Raw genomic sequence first — 11418 nt, forward strand, 5'->3', positions numbered from 1 at the left:
CACCCCCTGCCTCGTGAGGGCGCGGCGAGATGGTCGTCTGTGAGCCGGGCCGCAAGCTCCCTAGTCTTGGACTTGCCAGCCGCTGGAGCTGTGAGCAGTGTGTGTGTAAGCCGCCCGGTCTGGGGTGGTCTGTGCCCTCAGCCCTCCCAGGCGGGGACAGCAAGAAAGGGAGCTGCGCCCTCCCGGCCACCAGCCTCTCAGGCTCCGTCTCCCCTCCAGTTGGCTGGCAGTGGGCGTCCCCAGGGCCAGATGCCCACCAAGCTTTCTGTGACCCAGCTTCCAGGAAGCACTTACTCAATGTCCAGAGTGTGGAACACCATGGTGGACTCTTCCTGGCTGGGGCCAGGCTCGACGCGCCAGCAGCATGGCCCCAGCCAGTGTAGCCCTGGCGCCCAGAAGCATCCTTCCCATTTGGATTGTGTTCCCCACAAGCCTTGAATTCTAGTTCTGCTGGCCTTTGAGGCCGCCTGTCCTCAGCATTGCTCGCTGTGTTCCCCTTCTCTCGGGGCTGCTGCCTGTTTTCCTGACAACTTTATTGAGATACAGTGCACATACCGTGTCATTCACAGCTGATCCCATGCAGTTCAATGGCTTTTAAGAGTTCAGAGCTCAGCAACCATCAGCATAATCAATTTTAGAAATTGTTCTTACCCCAAAAAGAAATCCGGCACCTTTTTTTTTTTTTAAAGATTTTATTCGTTTATTTGAGAGAGAGAGTGCACAAGCAGGGTGAGGGGCAGAGGGAGAAGCAGGCTTCCCGCTGAGCAGGGAGCCCGATGCGGGGCTTGATCCCAGGACCCTGGGATCATGACCTGAGCCGAAGGCAGATGCTTAACCGACTGAGCCACCCAGGTGCCCCGAAATCCAGCACCCTTTAATCCTTACCCCAACCTCCCTAAACTACCCCCCCCATCCCTCTATGGATTTGCCTGTTGTGGACATAACATATATAAATGGAATCGTAAAGTTCTCCAGGGCTTCTGGACCCTTTCTTGAATGTCATTCCCTGGTTCCTCCCATGTTCCCTCCGCTTCCAGGGAGCCCCCAGTCTCAGACTGGCCTTTGCTCACCACAAATGCTGGAAGTTCTGTCAGCCTATGGTGTCTGCTGTCAGCTCAATGTCAAGAGCGTCAAGAGCATGTGTAAATAAAGCCTTGCCTTGCTTTTTGTATTATTCTGAAACATGGCTAATAAAATCCTGCTTCACCCAGAAACGCCATTCCAAGAACAGATGTCCTCCAAGCCGTGGTTTTCCTACCACTCAAGCCCCTCTCCTAAATAGAGTACAGCCGAAGTGGCTCAAGGGGATGGAAGGACCCGCAGTCAACATGCGACCCAAACCTAGAGTGGAGCAATGACCCGTGCCCGGCATCCAGCTTCCAACTCCTGAGTGGATTTGCATGCATCCCTGCCTGCTGTCTGGATCTTAGTCAAGAAGGGAGGAGGGGGGTGGGAATGATTAGATGGTGGTGTAGACATGCTTTCCAACTTCACTTCTACCCCAGTTTCTCTTTTCTGCTTAGGAAGGGCCTCAGAGGTGTTCAGGCTCTGAGGGGGTTGGTCAGTCACTTGAACATCCGGCACTTTGAGTTGGAATCTCCAAATGCCAGGGTATGGTGGATTTTACTTCATCTCTGCTTGTCTTTGAAGATTAAATAAGACATAAAGGAGTGGAAGATGTACTTAAAATGCAATGGGAAGTTTTAATCCGATGGCCTTTAGACTCTGCAGTTGATGTCCTCCCTTCCCAAATAAATAAGGGCAGTGCCAGGCCCACTTCTGCTCCAACGCTTCCAGAAAAGACCTGCCAGTTCAGGGCCACGAGACTGCGGCTGCTCCGGGCTATGCAATAAAGTAAGGGCCCAAGTATGCTTGAGCTGGTATTCCAGCCCTGGCCTTGGGTCTCTGGTCAGGTGGCTGGAGAGAGAGTTTATTTTTTTAATTTTAGGATTGTATTTATTCATTTGAGAGAGCAAGCACAAGCAGGGGGAACTGCAGGCAGAGGGAGAAACAGGCTCCCCACCAAACAAGGAGCCCGATGCGGGACTCAATCCCAGGACCCCGGGATCATGACCTGAGCCGAAGGCAGACGCTTAACCAATTGAGCCACCCAGGCAGACGCTTAACCAATTGAGCCACCCAGGCACCCAGAGAGAGGTTCTTTAAAAAGAGGCTGGCAACAGTTAACCCAAGGCTGGGGCCCTGGCTCTGCTGCTTGCCAGCCCTGTGATTGATCAGGGGATCTTCCTGAGGTCTCAGGTTGCTGGAGGTGCAGCAGAGGCTCCTCCCTCATAGAGGTCTCATGAGGAGTGGATGGAACATCCATGTGAGGTGCTTGAGTGGTGTCCCACAGACGGGAGCACTCAGCACACGGTGGCCCTTGTTCCGTCCAGGTGTTGCCACCCATACACACTGCTGCCTTTGGGAGGAGTCCAGAGGCTCCCTTGGGTCTCACTGCCTCTCAGTAAGGAGCACTCTGACTGGGTTCTGGGTCAGAGCAGTTGAGGAATGTGGGGCACTGTTTAGCCTTCTTCCTGCTGTTCAGGCTTTCTTATTCTAGTGTTTGCTTTTTCAGATTACAAAAGCAATATACGATCCAATAGTCTATATTATGGGAGAATATAAAATAAAGCAACTGCCCCCAGCCCATGGGTACAGGCTGTGAAGTTGGGGTGCCCACTCACAGCCTCCCACATCACTCCTAAATGGCTTCACGGTCCATCTTCTTGCTTTTGGCCTCACCCCAGCCCTCCATGCCCTGCCGCCTCTCCCAGATCTTGGCGCTGGGTGCACATTCGCATCCTGTCCGTTTGGGTTGGTTGAGGCAGGTGAAGTGCCCTGGAGAACCAGCCTTTGTCCGTTAGAGGAAAATGGAGTCCCCTCTCTCATGATTTCTAGGATAACAAGAGGTCTTGTCCAACATGCCTTCCTAGACCCCAGTTCCTGGATTCCCTTCCTAGGAGGAGGAGTTCCCTAGGCTGTTAGTTTGCTGGATCCTTCCCTTCTGATCAGAGAGGAAGAAGATACAACAGTGACCTGAGAGGAGAGAGAGCAGAAAAGAATGACACACGATTGGCTGGCCCCTGACTTTTGCTCACTGCCGCTTCCTTGGGACTCACACAGAATAGGAAAACCAGCCCCTGCTTTTTAGCCAGACCATTCAGCTTTAATAAGGAGAAGTGGAACTCTATTAACAGCTCGATCTGAAGGCTGCCTGTGGTCGTGCAGAGTTTGGAGACAGACCTGGGTTCAAATCTAGATTCCCTTCCTGACTCTAGGGTGGTATTCAGCAAGCTACTCTATCTTTCTGGACCTCAGGAAAATGGGGGTAAAGCCCCCTTGCAGATGACTGTGAGGAGGAAATGAGCTGCTGTGCATCAAGGGCCTGCCACAGGCGAGCACAGGATGTGTCTCTGGGCTCCTCCGGAGGGCCAGGACTGCAGGGTCAGACTCAAGCCCTCGGCAAGGCCTCAGCGCGGCCCACTCTGAATACACCGTCCGCTCACATGCCATTTCTTTATCTTTCACAGAGGGCTTTCATTGTATGGTCCCGCCGACCACAGCGGTGGGAGCTAGCTTGCTTACCTGTCAGAAACGTGTCAATATAACATGCTTAGTCAAACTCATCATCTTATTTTACAACTCGATTTAGGAAGAAAGGAAGACATGGTCTTATGTTTCTCTGTCATTGTTTTACATGTGAATGTTGTCCCCCATTGTGATTATCAATGTCTTGAGGAAAAGGACCGTTTTTGCATATGCCACCTCACTTAATTATTACCATAGCCTTGTGAGGTAATAGTGCTCCTGGGTGATAAGTGAGGAAGACACCCCAGGAGGGGAGGTCAGTGCCCACGGTCGCCGCTGGTAGGAGGCAGAGCAAGCCCAGGACCGGCATTCCCACGCTCTGAGTTTGCCTCTTTTGCCGTCTGGGTCCGCCCGCCGTGTGGCCTTTGCAATGGCCACAAGCGCCACAGGGCAACAGCACAGAGTGGTTTGAATGGTACCGGCTGTGTCTGTGCTACAACAAAAACAATTATTTTTGTGCAGACTCAGTGTTCTGTCAGACTTCACAGTCCCCTTTGTGTTGTTTGGTTGTTGTTGTTGTTTTAAAAAAGGCGTTCTCATTCATACGTAATTCATGCCTCTGGCTGGGGCATAAGTCAGAGAGGAGGGCAAAGTATTTGAATATAAATTCCTCAGTCTTTCCTTTGGGAAGTTATTCTTAGAAGGAAATGGGAGTGAAAGCCCCAAGTGTCTGGGGAAATGTCTCTCAGGCCAAGAGCCCACCTGTTAGCTCTGCCTATGGGAGGCCTGCCTAGACACCCCCCAGATCAAGGCCAAAGCCACCCCGCCTCCCTGCATAGTGCCAACCACCTAGAAGGAAATGGCCAAGTGTATCCATAATGTTAACACAAGCCTATAAAATGATGACAAATGTCACAGTGACACTTAAGAATTTAGTAAGGAAACCAGGACAGGAAAGATCTTAAAACAAACCACACAGGAAGCTTGTCACAAGTCTCAAGTTTTTTATTTTCAGAACAGAGGCTGGTTTTATTTTTAAAAAGAAAAAGGGGCGGGGGAAACGTGCTCAATGCTAGTGAGGTGCCACTTCCCTTCTCCCAGGCTCTAACTTCCAGCCAGCTCTCTTCCCCAAAAACACATGGACTCAGAACAGCCTTTAGAGGGGGGCCGATCCAACCCCCTTTTACAACCCAGAGAGTCAGAGGCTCAGATCAAGGGCATGCCTTACTGGCACACACGTTAGAGGCCAGCAGTCTGAATTCTGAACCGGGGCTACTTTCCTGTGAATCATGAGCCTCAGGCTGGCATGAGCCTCAGGAAACAGTGCACCTCCTGTTTATGAGACCCCCCCATGGGGAAACATCTCCAGTTTGAACCCCCCACTACAGATGCCCCTAGAAAGCAAGAAAAATGAAACTTTAGGGGTCATGTCTCATTTTGAGTGGGGCAAAGAAAGAGTAAAACACTCAAGAAAAAAACACCAGAAGGGATTGGCCCCTGAGCGCAAAGTGCTTGCACCAGATGTTTGAAAGAGAACGTCCAGGGGTGAGTGGGGGGCCCGCAGACAGAGCCTGAGCAGGCCCAGCCTCTGCCAGGGCTGGCCCGGGTGCCGACAGTCTCTCGACGTACCTAGGGACGTGGTAGCTCATTGGAACCTATCACAGCCTCCCACCAGAAAACTCAACAGCAGTCAGATTTTATAGTCAGTCACTCAGCAGGGGAGACCACCATCCAAACAGGAGAAAGGGGGTGGGGCAGGGGCCAGCCAGGGGCTGGCCATGGCTCAGACACAAAGTCCATTCACAGCCACTGAGATTAGGTAGCAGAGAAACAGAGCGAAGCTGGAGAGTGATGGAGACCTGGGAAGCGGTCTGGGCCCAGGACTTTGAGCACACCGAATTCAAAGGGAAAGGATATGGGGGCGGGGGGAGTGCTGAGAGAGAAAAAAGACTAGTTGCAAAATCTAACCCGCTAATATTGGACCTAGGAGGGTGAGGGGCTGGGAGCACAGATGATACATTGAGTGTAAACATGTTTCCTCCATCGTTCCCCACTGTGACAGTAGGGGAGTTTCAGAAGGACTCTGGTCAAGACATCAGCCCCTCTGTGTCTCTATCTACATGGAAGTCTTCTATCAACAAACCCCCAAGAAGTTGGGAGAGAAGGGTCTCAAGTAAAAAACTGAGGCCCAGAAAGCAAAAGTGAGTGCCATCAAAGCTCGTGAGTGACAGTCAAAACTACAATCCATGACTTCTGGTCCTTTGTCCGGGGTTCGTTACACCACACAAAGCATACGAAGCGGGGAAGGGCAACAAAAATTCTCACAGTTCTGCCCCCACCCCATCCTATTCTGGGATGGAGGGAAGTGAGTATTTCCTGGTCTTGCTGCCAACTGTCCTCCTGCATTCTTACCTCCCCTAAAAACTTACCCTCAAAGATTCCAAGAGTGATGTCCCACATCCAGACTATAGGTGGGCAACCCCTGGGTGTCCCTGGTCATTAATCTCAAAAGAATGCCAGGGAGGAAGGCAGGGCAGGGGGAGGATCTACCCAGCCTCTCCATGCAGCCTGCCTTCCCCTTAGAAATTCTCTTAACCAGAGCAGAGGACAAAGGTCATCACCACCCTTTCTGATCCATACCAGGCTTCCTAGAGGAAGGACAGATGGGGAATTGGATTTCCTGGAGCCAATGGGAGCCCCAACTTCCCATCTATCCAGGAACCCCACCAAAGCTGAGCCAAGATCTGACCCAGTCAGGAACAAACCTCGGAAAGGGTAAGAGTTCTGGGTGCAGTGGGAGGGAGAATGGGAGGGCAAGCCAATGGCTGATACTCCACAGACCCTGTAATAAGACAGGCACCAAACCCCAGCCGGATCCAGTGGCCATGTTGAATGCAACTTCTGAGTATTTTGCCTTTATTTTTTGCAAGGAGCATCAGTGTATGATGCAACAAAAGTTGAAAGCACGGAGGTAGAAATGCTCACTCACCCAAGAAAGGGTGTGGTTTGGTCCTTAGAGTATGGACCCTCTCCTCCCCCAAGCTGAGAAGAGAGGAGTAGAATTGAGGAAGATCCTGGGTGAGCGTCTCCCTTGGAGGAGAGCAACTGGGCAGCTCCCAGGAGCCCAGCTCTTTCTGGGAATTAATTCATGGCCACAAATTCAGGTAGGAATGAGGGTGGTTGTATGTGTGGTGGGAAGGACAGGGCCTCCCCAGATCTCCTACTGATTGCAAGGGGCCACAGTGCCGACACAAGAAAACTATACTACACACACACACAAACACAGTCTTTGCATCTACCATCTGGAAAACAATCCAATAGACACATCAGGGGAACAGTGGATTCTGGATCAGTTTCAAGGCGTGGGACAATGACCACTAACCACAGCCTATAAGAAGCTGGCACTTCCAAGCGAAGGGGATGGCTTAAGGCCCAGCAGCCCTGTCTGGGCAACCCCCTTTTCACCATTCTCCCCCAAAATGGACAGGAATTAGGATGGTGGTGGGAAAAGCAAGCAGCAGAGGTATCCAGCCCCTGGAGGCTAGGTTAGGGTAGGGCATGGAGAAGGCAGACTATAGTAGTAGTAAGTGGACCTTCCTCCTTCACCATTAGTTGCTGGTCTCCCTCCAAGCAGTCTTGACCCAAGGGGTGCAGAAGGACACACTGGCCCTTAGCCCTATTAACAGTTCCGTCTTCCAAATAGAGCCTGATGAAATCTGGGTGAGAGACGGTCAAAGGACAAGGGGCTGGGGTCTCTCAACCCCAAAGCAAGCCCCTCTCCCTTATCCCTCCTCAATTCTGGGACGCCACGGCCAGGGTATTGACATAGCCATGGGCACCCCCCTCGTTCTCCGAGATGCAGTGGCCCAGCTGGGAGCCTCCCTGAGGTGGTGGTGGTGGTGGTGGCGGTGGCGGGGCAGAGGGCGGAGGGCCGTAGCCCCCTCTCCCCCGACTGGGGGAGGTCCGACTCCCCCGGTCCCAACAGCCCTCTAGGGCTTCCAGGCCGCGGCAGCCGAGGAAGAAGAGGTTCTTGAGCATGAAGATGGAGAGCGGCTGCTGGTAGCTCACCACCAGGAGGCAGCGCAGCGCCAGCAAGGGCACGTCCACCAGGCAGCCGCCCAGCAGGCGCAGAAGGCGGCTACAGCTGCCCGGCCCTGAAGCCTGGCCCCAGGACGAAGCTGCCGCTGCGGCGTTGAGTTCATAGAGCCAGAGCACCGGCGAGGCGAGGGTGAGGAAGTAGACGGCGATGAGCAGGTAGCGCAGGTGCGCGGGTAGCGGCACGCGGCCTTCCAGCATCAGCTCCACCAAGGTGAAGCTGTCGAGCAGGTCCAGACACGTGCCCAGGAAGCAGCCCGCGGCTCGGTGCTGCTGGGGCTGCAGGAGCAGGGGTCCCGCCGAGCCAGGGGGGGCGCCCGCCTCGCTGATGGCCCGCACCAGGCTGTAGAGCAGGGGCACGGACAGCGCCATGGTGAGGCGGAAGCCCGTGGTGCCGAAGGGCGCGCGCAGCTCGATGAGGTCCAGGATGGACGTGCCCAGGATAAGCACCACCTTGGGCGTGAAGGCGATGGAGTAGATGAGCCAGGCCAGATAGGCGAAGGCGAACTCGCCCGCTGCCCCGGCAGCGCCCGGGCCGCCCCCCGGGCCACCTGCGCCCCCGCGGCCGCCGCGCGCCTTGGCCCCCGCCGCAGCCCCGGCGGAGGCGCCCGAGGCGGCGGGCAGGTGCAGAGGCGGCGCGGCGTGGTGGTGGTGCTGGTGGTGGTTGTGCGCGCCGCTCGCCGCGCCGGCCCGACGGCCCCGGCTGTTCTTGGCGAAGAAAATGGCCCAGCCCACCACCACCACCAGGTCGGTGGCGATCCAGGAGCACCAGTACAGGTCGGTGACGGCGATGAGGTACAGGTCCAGCAGACCGCCCTGTGCCAGCAGCAGCACCACGGACAGCGCCTGGTAGCCCCAGCGGCACCCCGGGCTGGGGGCGCAGCCTCGGCGCCGACCCCTGCGGCCCGAGCGGGCCGGACGGCCGCAGCAGCAGCAACACGAACAGCATGAGGTGCCGCTGCCGGTCCCGGTCCCGCCCGCGCCCCCGGCCGAGCGGCCCCCGGGGCCCCCGACGGCCCCAGCCGCAGCACCCACGCCGAAGTCCGCGGCTGTCATGCTGCAGGAGGAGGTGGGCGTGGAGGTGGAAGAGGAGGTGGCGGCCGAGGAGGAGAAGGCGGCAGGCGCGGGGTCGGCGGCTGGGGCGCCCCCCTGAGCCGGGGGTCCCGGGAGGCCGGCGGCGGCGGCTGGCACTAGCGGCTTGCTGATGGTGATGCTCTCGTCGTCGTCCTCTCTCTCCGCGCCGGTGCTGCTGCTGGGGGAGCCGCCGCCGCCCCCGCCGCGTCTGCCGCCGCCTCCCCCCCGGCTGGTGCTGGTGCTGGTGCTGCTGTCGCCCGAGCCTCTCCGGCCGCGGGAGGAACCCCTCCGGAGGAAGAGGGGCTGCAGCCGGGCAGCGGCGGGGGGCGGTGGGAAGGAGCCGGACGAGGACGAGACCGAGCGGGGGTTGCCGAGCGCTGGGTGCATTGTCCTCCGAGGAGCTCCGGGGGGCTGCCCAGCTGCTCCCTCCCCGCCAACCCCGGGCTGGCAAGGCGGCCGAGGGGAGCCGGGGCCAGCCGCCGCCTCCTCCCCAGCGGCTGGGACTCGTACCCGGGTCGGGCAGCAGCGAGATCCGGACTGGAGCCACCGGACTGGGCGAGCCAAGCCCCGGGTGCCCGGGAAGTAGGGTAGGCGAGGAGCTGAACCCACCGCGGTGACGACGGGCGAGGCGGGGGCGGGGAGCTAGCCTAGTCAGAGAGGAAAGGGAGGCTGGCGGTGGGGAAACCAGGACTGGATTCAAGGGGGAGAGGAGGAGGAGAGACCAGAGAAGGAGAAAGCCTGGCTCGCTGGATCCGCAGGAACAAAAGGGGGGAGGGGTTGCTGAGGCGCGAGAGCTGGGGTGGGGAGCTCTGTGGGGGGGCCTAGACGATGAGAGGGGAAGAGGAGAAACGGGGAAGCGGGAGTGGGCGGGGTTGGCGCTGGGAGGACCTAACCCGAGCAGAGGATTCCTAGGGAAGTCGTTCAGCGATCCCACCAGCCGGAACTGCTGAAGCGTTAGTAACCCGATGGCCTTGGTCTCCGTGTAGATGATGCCTCTGAGCACCAGGCACAGACGACAGGTTCCGGCCTCTGCTCCTGCTCAGCACAACTTCTTTTGCAGGCAGCAGGGGCAGCTTTGGCCTCTACCCCCAGTCCAGCGCCCTTTTACCTGGGGCAGCCTGCCTCTCCTTCAGGCACTTGAAAAATAACGGAGGAATCAGGCCATGCGGATTAAAAGGACCAGGAACAGCAGCCCAGACATGAATTTCTACATATTGCTGTGCCCTGCACTGGGTTCAGTGATAGACCCTCAGGGACGTCCCACTTTCCAGTGAATGGAGCAGTTCTTTGAATGTAACTGCTTGGGGAGAGAACGGAGGTTAAAGAATTATTCATGTGGCCCCAGCCAAGTGGGGCTTTTGGTATTCTCAGAGGTCTTTAAAGTGGGAATTAGAAATAATAAAGATGTATCTAGCAGAGAGGAAAATAAAGGGACCTTTAGAGCTACGGGTACCTTGATAAAAACAAAGGCTCAAATTGAGTGCTGGTGAACATTACAACCTGCCACTCTGGACAGGCCCTGCGGGTTCAGAGCTCATTCTGACCCACTCCCTGGGATTTATTCCATGACTGGGGCTGGATACCCATCAGCAACTCAGGAAGGCAGCAGGTAAGAGTTATGGCATTAGAGGTTTAGAGGAGAAAACAATGACTAGAGCATTTGGGGCTAAAAAAAAATCGGAGGCTCATGTATAATGCAAACATCCCAGCCACATCAAAGCAAGGCAGGAAGCTTGTCTGCCCCTTCCTCCTCCTCTACATACTTAAGGCTGCAAGTTCCCTGCCTTGATTTCATTGCTGTTAAAACTTGTGCTGTTGGGGCTCACACCACACAGTGCCAGGGAGGAGGATGAGGGAGCACCAAGGTGGCTGCTTGCCCAGCCCTTGCCCCTAAATCTGCCTTGTGAATAAGGGTCAGTTTGGGCCAAACCTGCTTTTTCCAGTCTCTTGGAGGTCCATCTCTACAACTAATCCATGGTAGATATGGGATTTAGAACCACTAACCTGCACTATTTCCACCTGCCTCTAGCACACATAACCTTTAAAAAGTTCGATGTCCAGTCATGCCAGACAGAGATATTAGATGGTGAAAATGCTCTGGGGTCGGTGGTCTCAGCTCTGCCACTTAGCTTGTGTGATTTGGAACTGGTTATTTCCCCTCTCTAGCCTCACATTATCCAACTGTAAAAAGGGACCAATATCGGGGCGCCTGGGTGGCTCAGTTGGTTAAGCGACTGCCTTCGGCTCAGGTCATGATCCTGGAGTCCCTGGATCGAGTCCCGCATCGGGCTCCCTGCTCGGCAGGGAGCCTGCTTCTCCCTCTGACCCTCTCCTCTCTCATGTGCTCTCTCTCTCATTCTGTCTCAAATAAATAAATAAAAATCTTAAAAAAAAAAAAAGGGACCAATATCTACCTTAACAGGCTGTTATTAAGAGAGGTCATGAGTTCCAAGGGTTTAGCCTAGTGCCTGGCACAGAGTATGTACTCAGCTAAAGGCAGCTGGTGTTATCATAATTCCACTTAGCTCTTGTCTTAACCTCCCGGGGAACATTTCCTCACAGCACAAGTCACTAATGATGTTTTCTGGGCTGGATTCCTTCCTGAGGCCACATTCAGAGTTCTGTCCCCCACAGCGTTGCACTTCAGTAAGTGCCAGGGAGCAAAGCTGCTCTCATTAGGACAGTGGTTCTTGGAGCTGGTCTCCACAGACTTCACAATGT

At 55.5% G+C, this 11418-nt stretch overlaps 1 protein-coding gene across 1 annotated transcript; it reads right to left on the bottom strand.

The window, feature by feature from the left end:
• Positions 1-4515: 4515 nt before the first annotated feature.
• TMEM121B (transmembrane protein 121B) lies at positions 4516-10949 on the bottom strand. Its single transcript, XM_035028546.1, has one exon. The coding sequence runs from the start codon at positions 9082-9084 to the stop codon at positions 7321-7323; it is 1764 nt and encodes a 587-aa protein (XP_034884437.1). The 5' UTR covers positions 9085-10949; the 3' UTR covers positions 4516-7320.
• Between the last annotated feature and the right edge of the window lie 469 nt (positions 10950-11418).

Source organism: Mirounga leonina, unplaced genomic scaffold (assembly GCF_011800145.1).
Source record: "Mirounga leonina isolate KUSES-001 unplaced genomic scaffold, KU_Mleo_1.0 Mir_201, whole genome shotgun sequence".
Classification (NCBI taxonomy): domain Eukaryota; kingdom Metazoa; phylum Chordata; class Mammalia; order Carnivora; family Phocidae; genus Mirounga; species Mirounga leonina.

What these genes read in the sequence shown, in the direction of transcription:
- TMEM121B (XM_035028546.1), bottom strand. Translation starts at nt 9,084, where the DNA reads ATGCACCCAGCGCTCGGCAACCCCCGCTCGGTCTCGTCCTCGTCCGGC.